This window comes from Podarcis filfolensis (genome assembly GCF_964270895.1).
Source record: "Podarcis filfolensis genome assembly, chromosome: 13".
NCBI classification, from domain to species: domain Eukaryota; kingdom Metazoa; phylum Chordata; class Lepidosauria; order Squamata; family Lacertidae; genus Podarcis; species Podarcis filfolensis.
The window spans coordinates 44,353,518-44,379,712 of record NC_139615.1 but is presented as its reverse complement, the minus strand read 5'-3'; the positions used below and the strand labels follow the sequence as shown (position 1 = coordinate 44,379,712).

The 26,195-nt window shown below is 46.4% G+C and overlaps 3 protein-coding genes across 4 annotated transcripts in view; 2 read left to right on the top strand and 1 right to left on the bottom strand.

The window, feature by feature from the left end:
• Positions 1–11,809, top strand: part of LOC310747466 (uncharacterized protein) — a gene marked incomplete at its 5' end in the record, with an annotated part of 35,297 nt that extends 23,488 nt beyond the window's left edge. Inside the window, 5 exons of the mRNA XM_083581834.1 lie at positions 1,281–1,443; positions 2,203–2,364; positions 4,172–4,269; positions 5,690–5,751; positions 9,075–11,809. Of these exons, the coding sequence (XP_083437960.1) occupies positions 1,281–1,443; positions 2,203–2,364; positions 4,172–4,269; positions 5,690–5,751; positions 9,075–9,113 (524 nt within the window). The 3' untranslated portion in view covers positions 9,114–11,809. The remainder of the gene's footprint in view (positions 1–1,280; positions 1,444–2,202; positions 2,365–4,171; positions 4,270–5,689; positions 5,752–9,074) is intronic.
• The window catches only part of LOC310747938 (tigger transposable element-derived protein 1-like), a 943,100-nt gene that overhangs the window by 33,864 nt on the left and 883,041 nt on the right, over positions 1–26,195 (bottom strand). The gene's annotated exons all lie outside the window — the stretch shown is intronic.
• VPS25 (vacuolar protein sorting 25 homolog) lies at positions 18,029–24,662 on the top strand. The gene is made up of 6 exons (XM_083583687.1): positions 18,029–18,177; positions 19,857–20,002; positions 21,324–21,377; positions 22,437–22,525; positions 23,648–23,723; positions 24,094–24,662. The coding sequence occupies exons 1-6, from the start codon at positions 18,128–18,130 to the stop codon at positions 24,204–24,206; spliced, it is 528 nt and encodes a 175-aa protein (XP_083439813.1). The 5' UTR covers positions 18,029–18,127; the 3' UTR covers positions 24,207–24,662.

Here is a 26,195-nt window from a genome sequence, read left to right as displayed (position 1 = left end):
TGCATCTGGGACTCTGCCTGACAAAGTGATAAAGCGGGTTTTCCTTCATGGAGAGCACGTGTTGCGGTGGGAGCAACCATGACATTCCCTGTTGCTGGGCGGGTTAGTTTGGATGACCACGGATTTGACTGGGCACCTCCAATGTTGCTGGGGAAATTGATTGTTTCAATTTTATTTGATTGATGGGGGTGCTATATAGGTCCCTGTGCGCTTCTTCTTTTCGCTGCGCACATCGGATTACCCGCCGACCCTCCCTTTATTTAGAGTTTGTTTGCACTGACCTTGCTATGCCTGTCATGGGGTCGTCTGCTTTGAGGCAGGGGCCTGGTAGGAATTTTACCATTTGGCTGATTGGCTGGTGCCATTTGGGTTTTGCCTACTGCGTAGCAAATCGTCACAACTTGTAAGTTGCAGTTAGGCATTGGTTAATTTTTTGGTTGGTGGAGGGGATGTGGTTGGCTGTGCCTGCCCCTCCAATGCTGCTGCTGCAAGGATATTCCGTTAAAGGAATCCAGGGGCTCGCCATGCTTTTGTCCATATTCCTGACAAAGGACTAGGGCCATGCAAGAGCCCCAGGGAGCATTTGGGGAGAGGTGTGAGACTGGCACCCAGCTTTTTCTCTCCCCAAAATTGCTTACCCTTACTGACTTCTGCAGGGACGTGGGTGGCGCTGTGGGTTAAACCACAGAGCCTAGGACTTGCCGATCGGAAGGTCAGCGGTTCGAATCCCCGCAACGGGGTGAACTCCCGTTGCTCAGTGCCTGCTCCTGCCAACCCAGCAGTTCAAAAGCACGTAAAAGTGCAAGTAGATAAATAGGTACCGCTCCGGTGGGAAGGTAAACGGCATTTCCGTGTGCTGCTCTGGTTCGCCAGAAGCGGCTTAGTCATGCTGGCCACATGTCCCGGAAGCTGTACGCCAGCTCCCTCAGCCAGTAAAGCGAGATGAGCGCCGCAACCCCAGAGTTGGTCACGAATGGACCTAATGGTTAGGGGTCCCTTTACCTTACTGACTTCCACACGGGTGTGGTTGTCAGTTCTGTCCTTCCTCCAAGTGGGAACAGATAGTCGCTAACCAATGCCTAAGCAACCATTTACTTACTGTAATTCAATAAAGTTGTGGCCAAAATTATGCCAAGAACCAAAACAAAAATGATGTGTGAACGTGTTTTTATTAAGGGTGTCTTTGGGGTCCTCAACACGCAACCATGATGGCCTGAAGGGCTTCATGAAGGTCCTGGCGGTTTTTGTGACAATGGTCTCTTCTTCTTTCTCCTTCCCAGCTGCTTGCAGAAAAAACATTGATCCCAGATATGCAGACTACTATTACCCCGATAACTCCACAGGCACGCTGCGCTGTATCTCCGACTGCACCAAGGACACCAAAAACACCATGAACTGCAACAATGGCTTATGTAGCATATCTGAAAGAGGCCCTTACTGCAGGTAAGCGGACAGAGGAGCAGGGAGCAGAAATATCCCTGGATCCGGGCATCCCATTGCAAACCTGAATTTGTGCCAGTACGTGATAGAATCCCAGCTGAAAACTGTGACAGTCTGAAAGAGCCCTGTTCCTCTTCTTCTCCTCTGCAAGAAAATCCAGATCTGGGCTTAGGTGCAGATAAGTCAGTGGCTGCATGAGGGGGCGGCGGCACGGTTTTGGGAAGAGGGGAATGCTCTCCCCTAAAACCACTTATACATCTCTCCCATACACTTGTCCTACACTCAAGTAGGACCCTGGCAGAGACACATGCCCGATTGGCATGATCTCTCCCTCCTGGTCGTTCGGGAGCTTCAAAAGCTTTCTTCAGCCCAAACATCACAGCAATCGATGCCAACAGACACACTTAGGGATCCGCAGAGTCTTCGCAGCTTGCATAACAGACCTCAGCAACTCAGCATTTTGGCTAATCTACTTTATTTACATATAAACACACACGGAGCACTGCAACATGGCTCCCTCTCTCTCTAGCATCAGACAGCAAAGAGAAAAAGAACAAAGGACAATAGTCCCACTTCACGGAACACAGTAACACAAACATCCTGTCTCCGTCACTTCCCACTCTGTGGAGTCAAAACATATACTGTCATGTGAAAGACAACAATCCCATGACTGCAACCACGGAGCAGGAATTCTAACACCCGACAAGGTCTTGGGAAGGGGGAATGCGCTCCCCTGAAACCACTTGCACATCTCTCCCATAGGTGCAATGATGTGGAGTCCTTTTGGTACATGAATGATCGCTGCCAAACACCGATCCGAAAGAGCGATGTCGGCTTTGGGGTTGGGCTGGCTCTCCTCGCAGTGATCAGCACTGTCCTGGCGATATTCCTCCTCAGAGCCAGACGGAGGAAGTCTCGTTCTAGGTAAGAAGCCCAAGAAGTGCATGGGTGAGATGCAGGCTGGAGGAGAATAACCTAAATTTCTGGACTTCTTGGCAGGGAGCTGAACCTAATGAGAGTTAGTGATTTCCTGGGATCCTTTATAGCAATGAGCAAGGGATCTGTTTGGTCCCACGAGCTGGATCAGGTTTGAACTCACAGGCAGTGGCGTAGCGTGCGGGGTGCAGGGGGGGCCGGCCGCACCGGGCGCAACATCTGGGGGTTAGGGTTAGGGGGCGCAAATCCATGGGTTAGGGGGTGCAAATTACTTGCCTTGCCCCGGGTGCTGACAACCCACGCTACGCCACTGCTCGCAGGGTCAGTCGCCCGATGCCATGGTGCCAACTGCTGCAACATGCTTTGAAACCGTGGACTTCAGAGCATCTCTCAAGGTGCTGCTAAAACAAAGGCCCTTTTCTTCATTTTAGAAGGGGATTTTATGCATTGGAATCCCCTGCTAAAATGAATGTTTTCTTCCCCATGTCTTAGCAGCGGATAACAAAGGGTGAGAGGAGCATTTTAGCTGGGGTTTTTGTGAAAATCCTTTTTTTACGTATTATTATTTTATTTTTATTTGCACTTTTAACAAAACAAAAAAAAGAGGAAGGGGAATAGATGTATAAAATGAAATAGAGGAAAATAAATGACGTACAAATAATACCACCACCGACAAAAGCAAACAAGCCACACAACACCATCACAGAATTGTAGAGTTGGAAGGGACCACAAGGATCATCTAGTCCAACCCCCTGCAATATACAGGAATCTTTTTGCCCAATGTGGAACTTGAACACACAACCCTGAGATATCGGTATGCAACCTGTTCAAAGGTAGGCAGTACAGCAAGGTCCTTAGATGACTGAGTAATAGATGGTGCATATTCTTCCCCACAAGCTGAAAGCATAGGTCTTATGAAACATAAGAGCTAGCAAAAGAGCTAGCTAGGGGAGAGGGCAGCGGTGTTAGAAACTCAGATATATAAGTTACGTGCCAAATAGCTCCTTAAACCAGAGTTACAGTCACCAAAACAGAATGCCTAGTTGCCATTTTGGGGCCAGATAGCTCGAAAGTCCTATTTCTCAATATGGCCTTTTGGTTGCTGAAATTCGTTCTGAGTGTGCAGATAAAATATAATAGGTAGAATTCCGCAGCATGTGTTGCTAGTGTGTGAAAACAGTCAAGAGGATCCTCAGACATGCACCTCCAGGTGATGGAGACATCAGGCATCTTCACCTGGTTGCAAATGGCCGGTTTTGTTGTTGTTTAGTCATTTAGTTATGTCCGATTCTTCGTGACCCCATGGACCAGAGCACGCCAGGCACTCCTGTCTTCCATTGCCTCCCGCAGTTTGGTCAAACTCATGTTCGTAGCTTTGAGAACACTGTCCAGCCATCTCGTCCTCTGTTGTCCCCTTCTCCTTGTGCCCTCCATCTTTCCCAACATCAGGGTCTTTCCCAGGGAGTCTCCTCTCCTCACGAGGTGGCCAAAGTATTGGAGCCTCAGCTTCAGGATCTGTCCTTCCAGTGAGCACTCAGGGCTGATTTCCTTAAGAATGGATAGGTTTGATCTTCTTGCAGTCCATGGGACTCTCAAGAGTCTCCTCCAGCACCACAATTCAAAAGCATCAATTCTTCAGCGATCAGCCTTCTTTATGGTCCAGCTCTCACTTCCATACATCACTACTGGGAAAACCATAGCTAGGTGCAAAATGTGCCTGGCACATGTTGAATGCTGTCATCCTTCTGTCTGCCTCCAGGTCCTAGTAATGACCTCTTGGTTGTTGTTCCTGCAGCTTCTTCGATGATGCTGAGGCCTGGTATGAGGAAGATGAGGAAGAGTGGAAGCCCTCAGGAGGTCTGACCATCATGAATGAAGGAGCTCCTGATGAAGGTAAGGACTCTTCATGTCATACGTTAGGTAGCCTGTGTGTTGGCAAAGACCATGGGCCAGGGATTGCTCTTCAAAGCTTAGGCTTGGGACCTCTTAGCAGGGCCACATATCAGCACTGGGATAAAACAAGGCTGTGAATCTATACCTATGCAGAACACGTCTGTCTCTGGTGGAGGAACCACAAGCAGGCACCCACTCCCTGCCATATTATGGAAGGGTTCCTGGCGTCCAGGCAGACTACAGCCATTCCACAAACTCTCTCTCTCTCTCTTTTTTTATAATATATTTATTAAAGTTTAGGAATTTATATAAAACAGAAAAAACAGAACAATAAAAACAAAAACAATAAAAATACATACAATCCAAAAAACACACACATACAAAACAAGTATAATTTCCATCCCTTATATTCATAAAACTTACTTTCCCGACCTCCTCATACCTCCCCTTTCTGTATTCCATTCTCTAATTAAGTCAATTCAGCAAATCCTTTCCCTAATTTCTATATAATTTTTAAACTTTCTTTTCTTAATCACATAATCATTACAGCTTTTAACCCCTTAATTTCTGAATCAACATCGTTCTAGCCTTCAATAATTTTGCAATGTTTCTTAAGATAGTCCTTAAATTTCTTCCAATCTTCTTCTGCCGTCTCTTTTCCCTGGTCTCAAATTCTGCCGGTCATTTCTGCCAGTCCCATATAGTCTATCACTTTCATCTGCCATTCTTCCACGGTGGGTAGATCTTGTGTCTTCCAATACTTTGCAATAAGTATTCTTGCTGCTGTTGTAGCATACATAAAAAATGTTCTGTCCTTCTTTGGCACCAATTGGCCGACCATACCCAGGAGAAAGGCCTCTGGTTTCTTCAGAAAGGTATATTTAAATACCTTTTTCATTTCATTATAAATCATTTCCCAGAAAGCCTTAATCCTTGGGCATGTCCACCAAAGGTGAAAGAATGTACCTCACAAACTCTCTGTGTGTGTGTGTGACTTTACGGAGCAACTGAGTGGCAGGGTCAAGGGCCAATCTGTGCACAGGGCTGACCAGGGCCGGCCCAGGAGTTTTGATGGCTTCCAGGAAAGCAAATGTCTTGCTTTGCAAAAAGCAAGGAGGAGGGCACTGCTGCAAGGGCTGTGTAGACCAGGAGCAAATCAGGGTGTGTGGGGGTGTGGGGGTGTTTTCTTGGTTTGTATGTAGCTTTCCCCTCTCCCCACATCCCATTGCTGCTGTCAGCAACAGCCGTCCCTTCCCTCTGTTGTTCTTTGAAGCGCACAGGAGTCTTAATACTCTGCTGCAATGAAAAGAACTGCAGTCGGGAAGGTATGCCCTCAAGGAAGGCTCTGCAATGGAGAAAACAGGCTCTCTGTTAAGGCCAATCATTCATTTTGGCTGTTCTGTGGCCCTTTCCTCCTCAGAAAGCCAAGACAGAAACAGGAGTTTCCACGTCTCTCTGGACTCGGTTGATACGACGACACAGGTGAGTACAACCAGCTCTCTTGCAAAGCTTCTCACTTCTCATCCTCAGGGACCAGCAACTGATGCAGATCTGGTAAATCAGGGAGGTGGGGCAGATGGAGACCTGCAAGGGAATAGGTGGGAGCTGCCAGAATGAGCTTCGCAGCTTCATCATTACCAGGCGCTGTGCACACACAAACCCATTTCTAAAGTAAAGGTAAAGGGACCCCTGACCATTAGGTCCAGTCGTGGCCGACTCTGGGGTTGTGGGGCTCATCTCGCTTTATTGGCCGAGGGAGCCGGCGTACAGCTTCCGGGACATGTGGCCAGCATGACTAAGCCGCTTCTGGAGAACCAGAGCAGCGCACGGAAACGCCGTCTACCTTCCCACCGGAGCAGTACCTATTTATCTACTTGCACTTTGACGTGCTTTTGAACTGCTGGGTTGGCAGGAGCAGGGACCGAGCAACGGGAGCTCACCCCGTCGTGATGGGGATTCAAACCGCTGACCTTCTGTTCGGCAAGTCCTAGGCTCAGTGGTTTAACCCACAGCGCCACCTGCGTCCCTAATGCATTAGAGAATAACTTGCACCTAAATATTAGTAAGACAAAGGAGATGGTGTTGGACTTCTGGAGGAAGAGAGGGGAACCTGCCCCGTGGTATATTGGGGGGGCTGTGTGGAGAGAGTCTCCTACACCTACACCTACTTCTCCCTCCCTCGGCTTTATTGGCCGAGGGAGCCGGCGTACAGCTTCCGGGTCATGTGGCCAGCATGACTAAGCCGCTTTTGGCGAACCAGAGCAGCGAACGGAAACGCCGTCTACCTTCCCACCAGAGCAGTACCTATTTATCTACTTGCACTTTGACGTGCTTTTGAACTGCTGGGTTGGCAGGAGCAGGGACCAAGCAACAGGAGCTCACCCCCGTCGCGGGGATTCGAACCACTGACTTTCTGATCAGCAAGTCCTAGGCTCTGTGGTTTAAGTCACAGCGCCACCTGCATCCCAGCCCATTTGCCGCACACACCAAAAATGTCATTTTCCTCAATCCAGAATTGTTAGTGCTGATCCTCAACTTAGAATCTGTATAGCTTGATTCTAGAGCCTGCTGCACACCAGGGTGGATGAGCTTCCTTGATATACATTAGAAAACCTTCCCCTTGCTTCGGTAATCCATGCTTTCTCCCCTTTGCACGTGCCTCAGGTAAATGAAGCAGGAAGCAGTAATTATGCTATTGCAATGCACCCACCCAATGTCATTGGGCAGGTCATGGGCATAGCCAGGATTTATTTTAGGGGCAGAACAGAACAGACGCAATTGGCCAATTAGATTTAGAGGGGGGTAGCTGCCCCCCTGCCTACGCCCATGTGGCAAGTGTAGATACACGCCCATTGCTGGGACCGACTAGATCTGTTTTCATCTGTTTGCGTGTCGAGGTCCCCAGGGCCACCCCAATAACTCACACATCACACAGAATTTTTTGTTTAAGATTTTGGAATAATTTTGGCCACAACTTTATTAAAATACAAATTTGTGAGTGGTTGCTTAGGCATTGGTTGCGACTATCTGCCCCCGCCATGGGGGAGAGACTGACATTCCGCACGATGCGAAAGTCAGAATAGGGGAATACACTTGGGGGTAACGACGGAGCAGGGAACCTGCCCTCACCCCAAATGCAACCAAGAGCTCATTGCTATGGCCCTTGACAGAGTGGACAAGCAATAGTTAGCCCCCAATTCCTTTAACGAAATCCCTTGCAGCAGCAGCATTAGAGGGGCAGGCACAGCCAATCCATGCCCCTCAACCAACCAAACCATAAACCAATGCCTAACCGCAACCTTACAAGTTGTGACGATTTGCTACACGGTAGGCAAAAACCAAATGGCCCCAGCCAATCTGTCAGATGGACAAAATTCCTACCGGGCCCCTGCCCCAAGAGCAGACAACCCCATGACAGGCATAGCAATGTCAAAGCGAACAACCCTAATTCTAGGTGGGGGGGATGGGCAATCCGATGCACGGGGTGAAAAGAGGAAGCTCTACGCCTCGTGCAGGGAGTTTTAGCATTTCTGGCTGTCAATCAACAAATGGCAGCATTAACTTCTTCCCAACAACAAGGGAAGCCCCAATCGCATCAGTGGCCAACGATCAAATAGCCCGCCCCCAACTTTGGAGTGTCCTGGCGGCCCCCACCGCAACACGTGCTCTCCATGAAGGAGAACACGCTTTACAAATGGCCACACTGCGGGGTAATGCACGATCAATCTGCAAAGAGCTATTACTTTTTGGATGAGACCAGTGCCGTGCAAATGCAGCCTCAGGCACTCAGAGGTGAAAGCAGCAAACTTTATTGCAGTCTCCCTGCACACATTTCCCCATCCGTCTTTGTCTGAAGAACACTGAAGAACACACGCAAAGGCCCTTTTAGAAAATTGCCCCAGAATCAGTACAGGGCAGTAACCTACTGAAGCCACTGGAGGGAGCTGCAGTCATTATGATCTCCCCAACCAAAACAAAAGAGACCAAGTAGTGAAAACTGGAACTGAAACAGCTCCAAAATACTTGGAAGTCGAACGGAATCTGTTCCAGAAGTCCATTCAACTTCCAAAGTGTTCAGAAACAAAAGCGCAGCTTCCCAGTCGGAAGCCAAGCCGGACGTTCAACTTCTGAAAATCGTTTGAAAACCGGAACACTCACTTCCGGGTTTTGATCATTCGGGAGCCAATTTGTTCAGGAACCAAGGCATTTGAGATCCAAAGTACGACTGTATAACTTGCATAAAGGCAAACAGGTCTTGCAACAGAACGTTGCACTCTCTCTAAAGAGAGTGTTCCTATTTAGGATTGCAGCCAACCAGGCATGCCCTTCTCCAGCATGGTATGAGCCAGAGGTAGCCAACAGATATCTCCACATGCTATTGGACTACAGTTCCCAACATCTTTATCTGGACAACAGTGCTGTCACTCACCACTAAGGCTGTTGAAATAAATTAAAAAATTGTCCAGTAGCACCTTAGAGACCAACTAAATTGGTTCTGGGTATAAGCTTTCGTGTGTATGCACACTTCTTTAGATACTAAGGCTGCTGTTGTTGTTTAAATCAGAGGAGTGATGTTGTTGTGGAGTTTACATGCAAACAGTAACCCAGTCTTAGTTAACTAGCTACAGGAAAGGTGATTAATCAGATCTAAAAAAGATTTTGTGGATACATTACTTTTATAGGGCTTTATAACATTTCACCGAAATCTTAAAGTGCACATTTGCAATTGCTGATTTCTTTGGGTGTCAAATGAACCCCAAATCTTTTGTGGAGCTCATAGAGTATCTGACCTTTTCTCTTTGCAGTTGCAGTTCCAAAAACCAACAACATTGACCAACTATTGATCCCATCCTGGAACACATCCTGGAAATTCCCCTCTGGTGACTGAATTACATCAAGGACCCTGAAAGCCCAACACTAACAGCCGTATATTACAGTTGGCTACATTCCTACCTGGGAGAGAGGTTCGGGCCTTGTTATCATCAGTATGATGAAGATACCCACCTCTATTTCTCCTTTTCACCTAAATCCAAGGAAGCTTGTCTCAGTTCTGAAGCAGAATCTGTCATCAGTAGTGGATGAGGAAGGTGAACAAACTGAAACTTAATCCAGACATGACAAAGGTGCTCTTGGTCAGTCAGAAGACAGAACAGGGAATAGGGATCTTGGAAACTGGTTGTTTTTTTTGGTGACTGCTCCTAGACTTTGAAACTCCCTCCATACCGAACTTAAGACTTGCTCTCTCCTTGCATAGCTGTCAGCTTACAGATTTGAAAATAAGGGACCAACAGCCTCGAAAATAAGGGATCAGCAGCCAAAATAAGGGATTTTCCAAGCACAGGTATGTTCAGCTTCTGAGCCCCTCCAAGCCAAAGGCAGAAAGCCCAGCCAGCAGCCAAACGAAGCCTCAAGCGGTGGTTCCCACAGCGCAGCAACCCGGCAAAGGGGATGCAGCAAGGAAAACCACCGTCACCTCTCCGCTGGGAAGTGCTGAGCAAAGGCGAGTCCCCAGGAAACGCGGCCGATTTGATCGGCACAAGGCATGCAAGCTCCACCCCCCAGTCATTCTTAGACTCCTTATTGGGTGAGCAACACAGCCAAGCAACCCAGTTGGAGCCTTCCTCCTCCCTGGCCGGCAGGGAGGGAGGGAGAGGAGCTGCTTCCTTTGAAACCCGGGAAATTTAAGGGACATCATCAATAAGGGACAGCAGTGGGACACAGCGCTGGGATAAGGGACTTTCCCGCCAAATAAGGGACAGTTGACAGCTACGCTTCTTGTTGTCCTTCCACTGGCTAATGAAGACTTTCTTATTCCAACAGTGCTGTTGGGAAGTGACTGTTTGTGAGGAAAGGGCTGACACAATTATGCTTTTTATTGTAATTATCTGTATGTTCTAACAAAACATACACACACCCTTCCCTTGCATGCGAAGACAGGCTCCAGCAGATTGAGTGGACGAGATTGATAGCGGTCCACAAGGCAGTTTGTGCACGTACTGTACAGGGAAGTGAGGGGCAGATGTGGCTTGTCAACCTGGGAAGGTAGCCCATATAAGAGAAGGGAGAAACTGATCCTAAACCTCCACTTCCTTGCGAGATATCCTAGGGAGAAGCAAAGGCTAAGGAGTGAAGCCTGTACAAACCTGGAGTCCCTAAGACAGTTGGATGGAACCTTGTACGCCTCCTTCTGGCAACTCCTGCAGCCAAGTTGATGCCAAACGTCTTGCTCTGCTTTCCTTTGGACAGTATCAGCGAGGCCGAGAGGGGGGTCTTGTCATCTGGGCAGCCCAGGACCTCCATACACACTGCCCAACATGTTTAAAGGTAAAGGTAAAGGGACCCCTGACCATTAGGTCCAGTCGTGACCGACTCTGGGGTTGCGGCGCTCCTCTCGCTTTATTGGCCAAGGGAGCCGGCGTACAGCTTCCGGGTCATGTGGCCAGCATGACTAAGCCGCTTCTGGCAAACGAGAGCAGCGCACGGAAACGCTGTTTACCTTCCCGCCGGAGTGGTACCTATTTATCTACTTGCACTTTGATGTGCTTTCGAACTGCTAGGTTGGCAGGAGCTGGGACCGAGCAGCGGGAGCTCACCCCGTCGCAGGGATTCGAACCGCCGACCTTCTGATCGGCAAGTCCTAGGCTCTGTGGTTTAACCCACAGCGCCACCCGCTTGCTTTTAAATTATTACCCCACCTGTAAGCCAACTTGAGCTCCTCTCAGGGGGAAAAGTGGGATAGAATTAAATATAACAACATCAACAACGCCTCCACTTACCACAATGACAAAAAGCAAACACAGGAGGGCCAGGCAGGAAGATGTCAGTGTGAGGATGTCTCCAAACAGGCAGTCACCTAGTTCAATTCATTCTTTCTTTTTTAATTGAAATAATTCAACATTAATACATTTATACATACATATTACGGATATACAAACAAACATACATTTCATACAGTCCTTAAAAATATTCATAACATACCCAGATTCAATCCTTTTCCCACCACTGTCCCTCACCCCTCACCCCACCCCGTGTTAAGACTTCCAATCTACTCAATTGCAATTTCTTTCCATTTCTATTACCTTTCACACACTATTAAACCAACTTTCTACTTCATTTTCTGTTTTCATTGTTGTCCATATTATTTGGTATTTCAGTATTTATAACGGAACTTGTTTATTCTAATAGGAGTTCTGATTTTTCAATATGAATTTGCAAATATCCTTTAAACACCTTCCAGTCCTTGTCTACCTTCTCTTTTGAGATCCTTCCGATTTCTCCCATTGTTTTGGACATATTGTAATACTCCAATAATTATGCAAGCCACTCTGTTTTTGTCGGTATTATACCACTTTTCCAATTTTTCAGTTCCTAGGCTGCACAGTCGCAGGGGAGGATCGTGTCAGGTCAGATTCTGAACACGTGAACTGGTATTCGAGGCGTCCCAATGTCTTGTCTGTGTTCCTATAAATCACCTGCACACTGTTGGCACTTTACAAATGCTCCGTGTAGTGGAGCAGTGATTAAAATCTAAATGATTGCAGATGTGTTCATTGACTTTATTCGTGGCAGCGCCCATTAATGAACAAGGGCACTTCCAAACTGTTGCTATTTTCGGGGGGTCGAGAGTGGATCCAATCACATACCAGCAAACTGGAGTTAGACAACGGAAGCTGATTAGCGCACTTACACAACAAATACACTTCCTTTCCAAACTGGGCTTTTAGTGATGCGGGAATGCATTGGAAGCGGGGGAGTAACAGCTGCTTGACGCGATGTCGTGTAACCTCCCAGGAAGCAAATCAGAACAAATGCTGGATCAATAGCCAAGCGTCCCGGAAACATTTTGGAAACAGATCATAGCTCTCAACTCTTCCCTTTTCTTGCGAGGAATCCTATTCGGAATAAGGGAAATTCCCTTTAAAAAAGGGAAACGTTGACAGCTATGAAACAGATCAGGGTGACAATGAACAGGTTGGTGGAAGTCCCTTGTGTTTTGCAAACTCTGTTAAAGGGAGGGTGCAGGTTGACAAGGGGAACCAGCAAAGGGGAGCAATTTTTTAATGATTTAATGTGAATGAACTGTGCAAAAATGGGTTGTGTGAGCAGGGGTGGACTTTGGTAATATGGATCTCTGTAGGTACCCCATATAAATAGAGGTATTATTATTATTTTGCTCTCCCTCGGCTTGGTGCCCTGTACGAGGGAACCGCCCGCACCACCATAAATCTGGTGCTGGTTTGAGCTTGGTGAGCTGAGAAAAGGGGCAAAAGAAAAATAGGTTGTGCTGCCCCAGGATAGAAAACCTGTAAACTAGAACTGTGTTGGCAGCTTGCATTCCGCGCACATGACCAAGGCAGTGCAAATGCTGCTGAGGTAAAAGTGCAAACATACTGGGAATGTGGGCTTGGGAGAGCACATCTTTGTTTGGAATCCTGTCATGCCCAAAATCTTCCTGACGCAGTGCATTTGTACTCCTGGCGAGCGTAAAAAGGTAAAGGATCCCTGGACGGTTAAGTCTAGTTAAAGGCGAATATCAGGTTGCAGCACTCATCTCGCTTTCAGGCCAAGGGAGCCAGCCTTTGTCCACAGATAGCTTTCTGGGTCACGTGGCCAGCAGGACTAAACCACTTCTGGCGCAACAGGACACCGTGACGGAAACCAGAGCGCACGGAAACGCCGTTTACCTTCCAGCCAGAGCGGTACCTATTGATCTACTTGCACTGGTGTGCTTTTGAATTGCTAGGTTGGTAGGAGCAGGGACAGAGCTCACCCCGTTGCGGGGATTCGAACCGCCAACCTTCTGATCAGCAACCCCAAGAGGTTCAGTGGTTTAGGCCACAGTTGCCCATGACTCACTTCCATAAAGCAGCATGCTCAACACACAAGGCTGGTAGACCTTCAGCTTGGTATTGGTGGTGGTTGTTATTTAACTTTGTATACCACCCTTCATTCGTAGATCTCAGGGCAGTTCACAATATATAAAAATACAATGTTGTTGTTTAGTAGTGTCCAACTCTTCGTGACCCCATGGACCAGAGCACACCAGGCACTCCTGTCTTCCACTGCCTCCCGCAGTTTGGTCAAACTCATGCTGGTAGCTTCGAGAACACTGTCCAACCATCTCGTCCTCTGTCGTCCCCTCTCCTTGTGCCCTCCATCTTTCCCAACATCGGGTCTTTTCCAGGGAGTCTTCTCTTCTCGTGAGACGGCCAAAGTATTGGAGCCTCAGCTTCAGGATCTGTCCTTCCAGTGAGCACTCAGGGCTGATTTCCTTCAGAATGGATCGGTTGGATCTTCTTGTAGTCCATGGGACTCTCAAGAGTCTTCTCCAGCACCATAATTCAGAAGCATCAATTCTTCAGCGATCCGCCTTCTTTATGGTCCAGCTCTCACTTCCATACATCACTACTGGGAAAACCAGTAAGTCAATATAAAAGACAATACAAGAAACAAAAAAACCACATAATAATAAAGAGCAAAAACAATTCAATTATCCCCTCTCCTAAAATGCATTTAAAACAGTGTCGGATGTTACTCATCCAAAGGCCTAGATGAAGAGGACCGTTTTTGCCTGGCACCTAAAAGTGTTAGAATGAAGGCACCAGGTGAGCCTTTCTGGGGACAGCACAAACAAGGAGCCACTGCGGAAAAGGTGCCTTCTTGTGTTGCCACCCTCTGGACCTTTCATGGAGGAGGTACACAAAGAAGAGCCTCAGGTGATGGTCTCAGGGTCCAGGTAAGTTCCTATGGAGAGAGGCAGTCCTGGAGGTACAGTGGTACCTCAGGTTAAGAACTTAATTCATTCTGGAGGTCCGTTCTTAATGTGAAACTGTTTTTAACCTGAGGTACCACTTTAGCTAATGGGGCCTCCCGCTGCCGCCAGAGCACAATTTCTGTTCTCATCCTGAGGTAAAGTTCTTAACCCGATGCTACAACGGCAGCAAGAATACTTATAGCAAAGCACTGGAAGACGCAAGATCTACCCACTCTGGAAGAATGGCAGATGAAGTTGATTGACTGTATGGGACTGGCAGAAATGACCGGCAGAATCCGCGACCAGGGAGAAGAGTCGGCAGAAGAAGATTGGAAGAAATTTAAGGACTATTTACAGAAACATTGCAAAATTAATGAACTTTGAAAGATGCTGGATTGAATTTATGTGGTCTCTAGCTGTTATGATAAAAAGAACTGGGATAAATATTGTTTAAGTTATAAAATTTAAGAAGTTGATTGTAAAATAAGGTGTTAGTTAAATGGAATGTTAAGAGATTAGGATTTGCTGGATAAACAATTTGAACTAGAAAACAAGAAGGGGAGGTATGAGGAAGTCAAGGAAACATGTTATTGAAAATTGATATTGAAATTGATTTGTTTTTAATATCTTTTTTTTTCTTTTTCTTTTTTGTTTGTATAAAATTGAAAACTTGAATAAATATTTATTTAAAAAAAAGTTCTTAATCCGAGGTAATATTTCTGGGATAACGGAGTCTGTAACTTGAAGCGTCTGTAACCTGAAACGTCTGTAACCCGAGGTACCACTGTATTGCACTCCTGGGCCATTTATAGGTCAAAAGCAGCACTTTGCATTGGGCCTTGAAACTAACTGGCATCACTTTTTGGAGAGGTGAGGCACTGCTGATGGTAGGGAGGAGGAAACAAGCAACCGAAGCAGCCTCTTCAGAAAGACAGGAGAGCTTTTGACTTTTGTTAACAGCTGTAAATAATTTGCTTGTGCTTTTATTTTAAAAAGAAAAAAAAAGCCTATGGGTGTGTTGGATGTTATCTAAACCAGTCCCTGCTTGAGGCTCTTTGCACTGGCAGCCTCTGAATTAATTGCTTTGGGAAATTGCTCGATTCCTTCCAGAACAAGTTGTCCTCAGCCCTGACACTGGAAAAAACTATTTAATTGCTGGATTGAAATACAGCTTCCTCATTCTTTTAAAAATAATAATAGCAGTCATAGTAGTAGCAGTAACTGATTATGAGCACTATTTTCCCGGATTGTAAATGCATGAGGACTGTTTTATATATATATATATATATATACACAGTGGTACTTAATTCGTTCCGGAGGTCCGTTCTTAACCTGAAACTGTTCTTAACCTGAAGCACCACTTTAGCTAACGGGGTCTCCTGCTGCCGCCGCACCACCAGAACACGATTTCTGTTCACATCCTGAAGCAAAGTTCTTAACCTGAGGTACTATTTCTGGGTTAGCCGAGTCTGTAACCTGAAGCATATGTAACCTGAAGCGTATGTAACCCGAGGTACCACTGTATATAAAATCCTTTTTATTGTGGACTACCTGGTCAGATGGGTGGGGTATAAATAATAAAATAAAATAATAATAATAATAATAATAATAATAATAATAATAATAATAATTAGGGGCTGCTTGCTTAGTCTCTGGGCAGAGGTTGATGTCTCTGAGGCTTCCTGTTACTCAGCCAGAGAGATTCTAGAAGAACAGTTTCTTTAAAAATATCCCCCAAAAAAACACACCCTCAGTGCACACGAGATTAATTTCCCTCTCCCGGGGAAATTAGAGATATAACAAGTGGGAGTACACAATTATAAATGAGATGTGAAAGAGGGTTAGAATTTGCTGAATTTGACGGAATAAAGAGGAACACAAAAAAGGGAGATGTGAGGAGGTCAGGAAAGAGGGATATAGAACCTTGAAATTTAAAAGTGGATTCTTTTTCTTTTTCTTGTTTTTTACTAAGTGTGTATTTTTTGTTTTTTGTGTTGATATGTATTTGTTTGATTTTTATGTGTTGTAAAATCCTAATAAACATTTATTAAAAAAAAATAATTTCCCTCTCCCTCATGTACAGTGCATGTGCCGGCCAGGCCAGGCCACATAAACAGCACTGAAGTGTAGGTGGGTTCCCACGAGGCAAGACACAGTGAGAAAAGCAAGAACCTTTATTGAACTACAGAACTGGGAAACAGGGGCAAAGTGACTGCTTATATACATTCCTGAAAGCCTGGGCCACTCCCACTCCCAATGTGATTGGCTGTCTAAACGTCCAAGCTGCAAATCATGACTCAGAGTTCAAAAGCAGTAATATCCATCACACACATAGGAAAATGGGGTTTATGGGGAGGGGTAGTCCCTCTGGTGGGGGACAAGTCGTACTCCTTCCGGGGTAGCTTGTCCACCTTTGGTCCCCATCCTGCACTCGGCTCTCACCTGTGGCCCCTAGAAGCTGTCGGCATGTGAGAGTGGCCACACCGGCTCTGACTAGCCGGCAAAACCAGGTGAGGGTAGCCAATGGTTTCTTCCTGGGGGTACTCAAGGCTACGCAGTACCAGCAACTTTCCCCTGCCCTCCAAAGTTAAAAATTTGGCACTTACTGCAGCCACGAAATTAAAAGACGCCGGCTTCTTGGGAGAAAAGCAGTGAGAAACCTAGACAGCATCTTAAAAAGCAGAGACATCACCTTGCCAACAAAGGTCCATATACTTAAAGCTATGGTTTTCCCAGTAGTGATGTATGGAAGTGAGAGCTGGACCATCAAGAAGGCTGATCGCTGAAGAATTGATGCTTTTGAATTATGGTGCTGGAGGAGACTCTTGAGAGTCCCATGGACTGCAAGAAGATCAAACCTATCCATTCTGAAGGAAATCAGCCCTGAGTGCTCACTGGAAGGACAGATCCTGAAGCTGCGGCTCCAAGACTTTGGCCACCTCATGAGAAGAGAAGAGGTGCTTTCAATCTGTTCTAGCATTCCAACTTTTGCATGTTTTTTCAAAGTCGTGAAAGTGTTTTCGATTTTACTCTTTTGTATGTATATATATATATGGCCACCTCAAACCATCTTATATAAATTTAAAAAGCCAAGAACGAGAGAGGGAGAGTGAGAGAGAGTAAACACACACACACACACACACACACACACGAGAATCCTTTTTTTCTAAAAAAAAAAAAGTTTAGGGGCACTCTCATTTTGACTCGAGAAAATTGCAATTTTATAGATCAAATGGGGGGGTGTAAATACAATAAATGGACAAAAGTACAAAGATTCACAAAATGTTTAGGGAAAACAAAAAAAAAATTTCCTTCCAGTAGCACCTTAAAGACCAACTAAGTTAGTTCTTGGTATGAGCTTTCGTGTGCATGCACACTTCTTCAGAAGTGTATCTGTGTATCTGAAGAAGTGTGCATGCACACGAAAGCTCATACCAAGAACTAACTTAGTTGGTCTTTAAGGTGCTACTGGAAGGAAAAAAAATTTTTTGTTTCGACTATGGCAGACCAACACGGCTACCTATCTGTAACTGGAAAAATGTTTAGGGGTTTGTGTACCCCCAGAAAAAGCACTGTGTGTGTGTGTGTGTGTGTGTGTGTGTATACAGTATATAACTTTAAAAGCCTCTTGAGTGTGAGTGTGTGGGTGTGTATTTTGTGTGTGTGTTTGTGCGCGTATATAAAACTAACTTAAAAAGCCTCTTGATTTTGCGTGTGTGTGTTTTGTGTATATCTTGATTGTGTGTCTTTGTGTACACACACAGAGAGAGAGAAAGAGAGAGAAACGATCAAGAGGCTTTTTAATTTTTTTGCGAAATAAATAATTAAAAAAGAATAATAAAAACACAATATCTAAACCATGCGGATAGCGACGACAACAACAACAGCAGCAGCAAAACATGAGCGGCTCCCGCAGCCCGGCAACACTCCGCAGCGGAAGAGGGCGCGCGGCCGCGTAGCTCTATGGGCGCGCCAGGCGGGGAACTTCGCCCCGGCTTCTGCCCGGAACCTTCGTGTGGCGCTTGCGGGGCGCGGGGGGAGCCTCTTCGGGACGGACCGAGAGTTGGCGCCGGGAGACGGAAGCGCTGCTCCGCCCCAGAGGCGATGATGAGTTTCGAGTGGCCCTGGCAGTACAGTTTTCCGCCCTTCTTCACGTGAGTCCCCCGGCGCCCCTCCGGACCCCTCCTCGGCCCCGCGCTCGAGTCCGCCAGCCCCCTTAGTCCGTGGGGTGGGGGTGGGGGGGGAGCGCACCCTCTAAAGCAGCCCGTCGGAACACGGAACCGCCGAGTTGGAAGGGGACCCCCAGGGTCATCTAGTCCAACCCCCTGCAATCCAGGAGCCTCAGTGTAGGATCTAGTTGCGGGTTGGGCTAGATGACCCTCGGGACCCCCTTCCAACTCTGCGGTTCTGTGAGTCTATGGCCCACAGCTGCTCCTGCTGCTCAGGGCGCCCTGTTTGGTGCTTGGCTGCTTTTTGTTTTCGTTTCCCAGAAAGCAGCGGACAGGTGATGCCCTTTGACACCCAAATACAACATCGATGTTTAAATGTTGTATTGAACCTTGTTTTTTTAAGTTGCATTCCAATCAGCTTGCTTTTATTATTGGTTGTTAGCCGCCCTGAGCTGGGGAGGGCAGGGTATAAATAAAATTATTATTATTATTATTATTATTATTATTATTATTATTATTATTAAGGTAGTTGCCTGGCCCAAAGGGAAGCAGGCCCAAAACCATTGTTTTTTTCATTCTTGCCAGGCCTTGCTGCTCTTAATTGTTGATAATAATAATACAGTGGTACCTCTGGATGCAAACGGGATCCGTTCCGGAGCCCGTTCCCATCCTGAGCAGAACGTCACCTGCGTCTGCACGTGCGTGGGTCGTGATTCGCCGCTTCTGCACATGTGCATGACATCATTTTGAGTGTCTGCACATGCACGAGCGGCGAAACCCAGAAGTAACCTGTTCTGTTACTTCGGGGTCACCACGGAACACAAACCTGAAAACGCTCAACCTGAAGCTATTTTAACCCGAGGTTTGACTGCAATAATATATTATTTATACCCCACCCATCTGGCTGGGTTTCCCCAGCCACTCTGGGCGGCTCTCCACAGAATATTAAAAACACGATAAAACATCAAACCTTAAAAACTTCCCTAAACAGGGCTGCCTTCAGATGTCTTCTAAAAGTCAGATAGTTGTTTATTTCCTTGAAATCTGACAGGAGGGCATTCCATAGGGAGGGCGCCACTACCAGGAAGGCCCTCTGTCTGGTTCCCTGTAATCTCACTTCTTGCAGGAAGGGAATCGCCAGAAGGCCCTTGGAGCTGGACCTCAGTGTCCAGGCTGAACAATGGGGTGGAGCATAGCTGTCAACTTTCCCCTTTTTTAAAGGGAAATTCTCTTACTCCGAATAGGATTCCTCGCAAGAAAAGGGAAAAGTTGACAGCCATGGGGTGGAGAGGCTCCTTTAGGTATACTGGGCCGTTTAGGGCTTTAAAGGTCAGTACCAACGATTTGAATTGTGCTCAGAAATGTACCGGGAGCCAATGGAGGCCTTTCAGGACCGGTGTTATATGGTCTCGGCAGCCATTGTCCCTATTTTTCATGTGAGGCTCATCTGTTGGCCAGCTCAGGGGGGAAAGCAGCGGTTGCTTCAGCCAAGGGGCTCTGAGCTCTCCTGAGTCACGCGGCTGGGCCCAGAACATCATCATCATCACCACCAGGGTTTTCTGACAGGAGATGGGAAGTTTCTAATTCTTGATTCTGTTTTGGAACTAGCTTAGCTGGATTTCTGAAATGGACTGAGCTATAGCTGTCCCTGTGATTGCGTTTAGGTTGCAGCCCAATGTGGACACGAGGCAGAAGCAGCTGACGGCTTGGTGTTCCTTAGTGCTTTCCTACTGCCGCCTCAACAAGCTCTACACCATGACTGTCGCAGAGGCTCAGGAGAGCCCACTGTTCAACAACTGGAAACTGCAGCGTATCCTTCGTCCCCCCAGCCTGTGGCTGCCTTACCTACCCTGGTGAGCAGGCAAAGGAATTTTGCTGTTTCTTTAGATGAAAGTGCTGGCTGCTGTCATGGAAGAACAGTTCACAGTTCAGGCTTGGAAGCAGTTCAGGCTTGCAGCAATTGTTCGTTGGGTTGCTGCACAAGTGCAGAACAAGGAAAAGCACACAGAATGACTTTGCATTTTTAAACAAATGCTTTTTTCTAGGTCAGCAGCTCTATCCTCATCTTGGCCAGAACAGCATGTGAGTTCTCTTTTAGCCTTTTTAGTTTTGCTGAGCAGAAGATAAGTTTTTGCTTCCCAAACTTTTTTTTATACTCATTTTTCTTTGAAATGTCATCCCTCTGTATTGCAGTCTGGGTCATTGTTGAGCAGATGTCCTCAAAATATTAGTTGCCCTGTTGGATCTATTAAAAACAGAGGGACTTAGATGACAGTAGCTGACATTTCCTGGTGGGCGAATTGTATCAGAATACATTTCAGTTACACAGAATATCTCTCTTCTTGAGTTCTGCGAAATGAACTTTCTGCCCAACCCTGCCACTTTAGTTCATTAAAAAGTACAATGCAACTATTTTACTCTTACTATAAAATAGGTGGTTGTTTTTCTGCAGTGACCTACTTTTGTGCTTTTGTTGATGATGGGTTTTCTTACTCGGCACAGTATTAGGAAGCCAATTTTGCAATGTAAATTCAAGGTAGAATCAAACTTCTCCATAGTTTTCGTCCCCTGCAACATGGAACTTAATTACTTGAAACGTCTCAAGCTATTTGCTCTCTGCAGGTGCCTGCTTTCTGTACATGTTTGGGGTTGCCTTAGTGGATCTGTTGAGAGGTTGGTGGGTGGTTCTGCCCTTCAAGCAAAGGGTTGAGTTAATGTCATTTTAACCCCTTCCAGTTCAGTGACCAAATTCTGAGTTGGGTTGGTTGCATGCTTGGTTTGATGGGCCAAATTCTGAGTTGGGTTGGTTGCATGCTTGGTTTGATGGGCAAGTTACCATATCTGCTGCGTTACTGCAGCAAAGAGAAGAGCCATCTCCTTGAGAAACTAGAATGCTTCACCTTTTTCCTCCAAGCACAGTCATTGAATTTAATAAACATTTAATAAACTGTGGTTCATTAATTTCATTGGATCTGCTCTGAGTAAAAAAGCCCTGAATTCTGAGACCAAGACCTTTCAGGTTCCTTTAGTTGTCCTAAGTTGAGTTTGTCCTACTTTGTATTATTTTCTCGACTTCTGTATACCCTTTTCCTATCCTGTGCCAAGTGACTGTTTCCTTAACTGTGAAACAGGAAAGCTCCCATTGGAATCCATCATTGTGGTGTTAGAAGAACTCAGGAAAAAAGGTGGGTTCTGGTGTGTGTTGATTTTGAGTTAACTTTGCATTTACTGTTTTATCCAGTTCTCATTTTAAAATGCCAGGCAGGGTCTAACAGCTGGCATGGAAAACAAAAGCATCTTCCTTACACAAGTAAAGGTGGGTCAGGAAATGAAACTTCTCTGCCCGTAAGACAGTTTGAACTTCCTTTTTATCCCGATTGGGGATAAAGAAAGCAACGAGCCATCACTGATAACAGGGATAAAATGATGTGATTTTGAAATGGCAACAGAAGTTTTGAGAACTCCAGATTAGCCTGCTTCTGAAATCTTGAGATGTGTGAGCTTTTCAGCTGAATATAAAAATGGGTATACAATCATCAGGAGACATTTTAAATCAGTATTCTGAAATGAACAAAAAATGCTTCCCCCCCCCCCACAAGATGGAAATTTCCTGACAGCAGAAAGTCTGTGGTGTTTAATTTTTAAAGATACACTTCAAGCTGAAATTTCTGGTGGGATCTTTCTCTCTTTGGCGGCAGGATGGAGGGAAACTGCCACTGTGTATAATGCTGTGCAAAACGGTTGTTTGGAACTTGAGGGTCATATAAACCCCTAATCCCAAACATGTTTGTTTGGCGGCAATTCTCATCAGTTTCAGTGAGATTCACTTCCGAGTAAGTGTGACTAAAATCACAGCATTAATGTTTTTGTGCACAGACTCATCTAAGAAGTAAGCCGGGTTGCTGGGTTAGAGGATAAGGAATCAACTTGTTACACAGGAGAGATTCAGTATCTGTTTTCTAAGTACAAGTGGGCCCTGGTGTTATGTGAGAGCCAGTGTGGTGTAGTGGTTAAGAGCAGATGACTCGTAATCTGGTGAACCGGGTTTGATTCCCCGCTCCTCCACATGCAGCTGCTGGGTGACCTTGGGCTAGTCCCACTTCTCTGAAGTCTCTCAGCCCCACTCACCTCACAGAGTGTTTGTTGTGGGGGAGGAAGGGAAAGGAGAATGTTAGCCGCTTTGAGACTCCTTAGGGTAGTGATAAAGCGGGATATCAAATCCAAACTCTTCTGCTTCATTCCAGGGAATCTTGAATGGCTTGACAAGAACAAATCTAGCTTTCTGATCATGTGGCGGCGTCCGGAAGAATGGGGCAAGCTCATCTATCAGTGGGTAAGAGCAAGTTCTGGACTGTGTAACCCATATTGGTTAATGGTGCTCCTGAAAGCCATTGGTTAAGGTCATGAAGGTACTGTATGCTTGAATCCGCTCCTTCCTCCCTTCCCACACTCTGAAGTTTCACCAGGCATTCTGCCCACCCCCCACAGTGTTAAGGGCTAGAAAGTTGCTGTTATTTTTTCCCAGTGAAAACTGAGATTCTAGGGACATTTTTTTCCTTGCCTGATACGCAAATTCTGTGCTTGTGCAGTGCAGTCATGGAAGCACAAAATGCCCACCGGCCCAAGCAGATCGCCTGCATTGAGTCTTGATGAACGGCTTTGCAGAGCTTGAAAAGTAAGAAAAAGGATTCCCGAGATGCGGTCTTTGAGAAGGAAATTAACCACGGCATCTGTTTGGTTTTGATTTTTGTTTTCCAGTAATAATATCTCATTTCTTCATGGGCCGCTGGTCTGTTTCTGAGCACAGTTTTTAAAAAGCTGCTGTTTTTATCTTTGAAGCCACGCACACGTTGGGAACTAAAAACATGCCATCTCTTGCGTGAACCTGCCTGCCTCTGAAGGTTGCGCGAATGGTGTTCGGAGAGATGCCTTCTCAATGCAGGCAACCCACAACTCAAATGTTTTCCTTGAGGAGGCTTGCCTGGCGTCTATTCTAATATATATTCAGTGCCAAATAATAATAATAATAATAAATTTTATTTATATCCCGCCCTCCCCAGCCGAAGCCGGGCTCAGGGCGGCTAACAACAATAAAACAGTACAAAAGTACAACACAAACAACACTCTAAAATCATTCATTATAAAATTAATTAAATTCAAGCCACTGGCCACCATTGGGCCAGAGCTCTGCGAAGATTGCCCAGGGAGGGAGTCAGGCTGTGCCCTGGCCAAAGGCCTTCTGATACATTGCTCAAACTGTGTGTGTTTGTTTTTTCTCTTATGTTATTTTTGTTGCTGTGCTTTGGTGCTCTACTACTGATTTTTTTCCCTTTTACGAAAAGCTGTGTTTAAGAGTTTTCTTCATTTTTATCGACATTGATCTGAGACTGGAAAACTGATAAATGCGGGTCAGAGTTTTAACATTCTCTTTCCCCCCTCCCTCTTCTGTTCCCAGGTGTCAAAGAATGGGTTGACCAACTCAGTTTTCACCTTGTATGAGCTGTCCAATGGCGATGACACAGAGAATGAAGGTAGCTTTGCTTGCACCTGGCGGAATTTTGCATTGTAGTGTAGAAACGGGCAACCCAAATGATCAAGTGTTTGGAGCAACTCCTGTAGGAGGAGAATCTACAACCTTTGGGTTTTTCTAGTTTGGGGGGGGGGAAGGCGAGTAAGGCTGCATTATGCACAGTGTGGATAAAAAGAGGAAAACCTTTGTTTCTCATAATACTAGAACCCAGGTTCATCCAGTGACAGACAGAAGGAAGTATTTCTCGACCCAGTGCATGGTTACACTGTGGAACTCTCTACCACCAGATGTAGCGACTGCTGCTTATCTTGTGGAAGCTTTTGTGTGTGGTTGCCAAATCCCTCAACCGAGGCTGTTTCCTCCTCTCCTAGAGTTCCATGGCTTGGAAGAATCCATGCTTCTTCGTGCTCTGCAAGCTCTGCAACAGGAACACAAGGCTGAAATCATCACCCTGGATGACGGGCGGGGCGTCAAGTTCTTCTAACCAACCTTCTCCTCTGGCTTTCCGGTCTGACTGGGCAAAAGTGTTTTTTGGGTTGAAGGGCTTCTCTGTGCTCTGGTTTCCTTGCGTCAAAGGCCAAAACGGCAACGTGTTGTCTTGGCGGCTCGGCGCCCAACTCCGAGTTCCTTCCCCTCTGCTGCTTCTGTCCCTTTTGAGGGGTTGTGGTGTTCTGAAGATGCTCTGAATAGATTTGTAGAGGACCAGAGCGTTGGCGGGGTGCAGCTGACACGAAGCAGGTGTGTGCTCTTTGGGTTTGGCCTCCCCAGTGCAGGGCACACCACGGACCCTGCCGCTTGCAGCTGTGAGCCACAAAGTTGGGATCAAAAACCTAGTAGTCTCCCTCCAGCAGGGCAGGAGGCCATGCAGACTGGGCTATCCACAGCAGGATAAGACATTGAGGACTTTAGGCAAAATTAAACCACACTATTTACAAGACTAGTCCTGCGTGCTTGTGTCTCTGTATGCGTGTGTTGTTCCCCTGGGGTAGTTCATGTCTTTATTCTGTCGCCACCCCATGACTCGCATCACCTCTTTTCATTTTTTAGCCTCACACACCAGCCTCCTGCTGGTGCATTTGAGCACTTCCCTCTCTCGAAAAAGCCAGAGCAATATTGCCCTCCTGGCAACGTGAAACTGCGTCTGCCTTACGTCTCCCCTGTTTCTAATCCATCACAAGCATTAGAGGGGCTGCAAGACATTACCCAGGAGTCAGCAAGCCATCTTGTTATCCAGACTAGTTTCATCATCCAAAACGGTAAGGTGTGTCTTCTCAGATTGCTGGCCAGCAACACCTTGAGAGTGATATGATATGACACTTGTGAGAATTTCAAAAAACTTTTTTTGTCTTTCTCAGTCATGTTTATCAATCCCAAGAATTCAGAGAAACAATAACTGTAAAGACTTTCCAGCAATTCTGCTAAGGGCTTGGTTGCCAAATATTTACTGAAGAGCCTTCAAAGTAACATAACTTTGCTAGCAAATCTGCTGTGGCTGGGTTGCGGGGAGCAGGTTTAATACGCTTTCGGAGTCTGTGTTGCGCTTCTGTTTCTCGTTCTCCTTCCCAAGCAGGCAGCCATTCGCATATATGGACCAGAAGTTTAGGGTTGCACTTGATTCCACTGGAGTGGGGTGAACTTTGCCTTCCGCTCCAACAACCTGAGTAAGTGCAGTCTCAGGAACGAAGGAAATCATCTTGCCCCCATCTGAACGAGGTCACTGATTGCAGCCCCACGCAACTTGGAACCTTTTGAATTCCAGAAACTCGGAACCTTTTTAGTTGGGGGGAGAAAGAAAACGAGCTGTATCTCAGATGTGGAATAATACCTGTCCTAGATATTGCTGGTTGTTGGGGAGAGGTTTGGCTCCAAGCCCAGTGGGGTTCCCCTTTACATTTCTTGCCATTCAGTTCCGTGGAAAATAAAATAAAAGTACATCAGCCAGCCTCCCAGTACAGTGGTGCCTTGGTTCCTGAATGGCTTAGTTGTCGAACAAATCGGCTCCCGAACGCCACAAACCCGGAAGTAAGTGTTCTGGTTTGCAAATGTTTTTCGGAAGTCGAACGTCCGACACGGTTTCCGCTTGAGTGCAGGAAGCTCCTGCAGCCAATCGGAAGCTGCGCCTTGGTTTTCGAATGGTTCCAGGAGTCGAACGGACTCCCAGAACAGATTAAGTTCGGGAAACAAGGTACCACTGTATCAGCTATCTTTACCTGGTGGCAGAAAGGTAAGAGTGACTGACACTTGGAATACCTCTGGTTCAACTGTGGCTATTGTCGACAGTCTGCTGTCTACGGCTCCCGATTCCTGCCATGCGGAGAAACTTTCTGGGCCTCGTATTTTGGCATGGTCATCTTTGTGGCTCTGTGGGCCCGCCAAGGGATAAGCGCAAGGTGCCACCAAGATTTCCCTTAACCCCATGCGCTGCACCCTATCCATTTTGCTAATCCAAAAGCTCAGAAACCTGCCAATGTGC

Bases quoted from the DNA above. Each gene is read 5' to 3' on its own strand.
- VPS25 (XM_083583687.1), top strand. From the start codon at position 18,128: ATGATGAGTTTCGAGTGGCCCTGGCAGTACAGTTTTCCGCCCTTCTTC. The intron at 18,178-19,856 runs GTGAGTCCCCCG...GATTGCGTTTAG, and splicing joins AGTTTTCCGCCCTTCTTCAC to GTTGCAGCCCAATGTGGACA. The intron at 23,724-24,093 runs GTAGCTTTGCTT...CTCCTCTCCTAG, and splicing joins CGATGACACAGAGAATGAAG to AGTTCCATGGCTTGGAAGAA.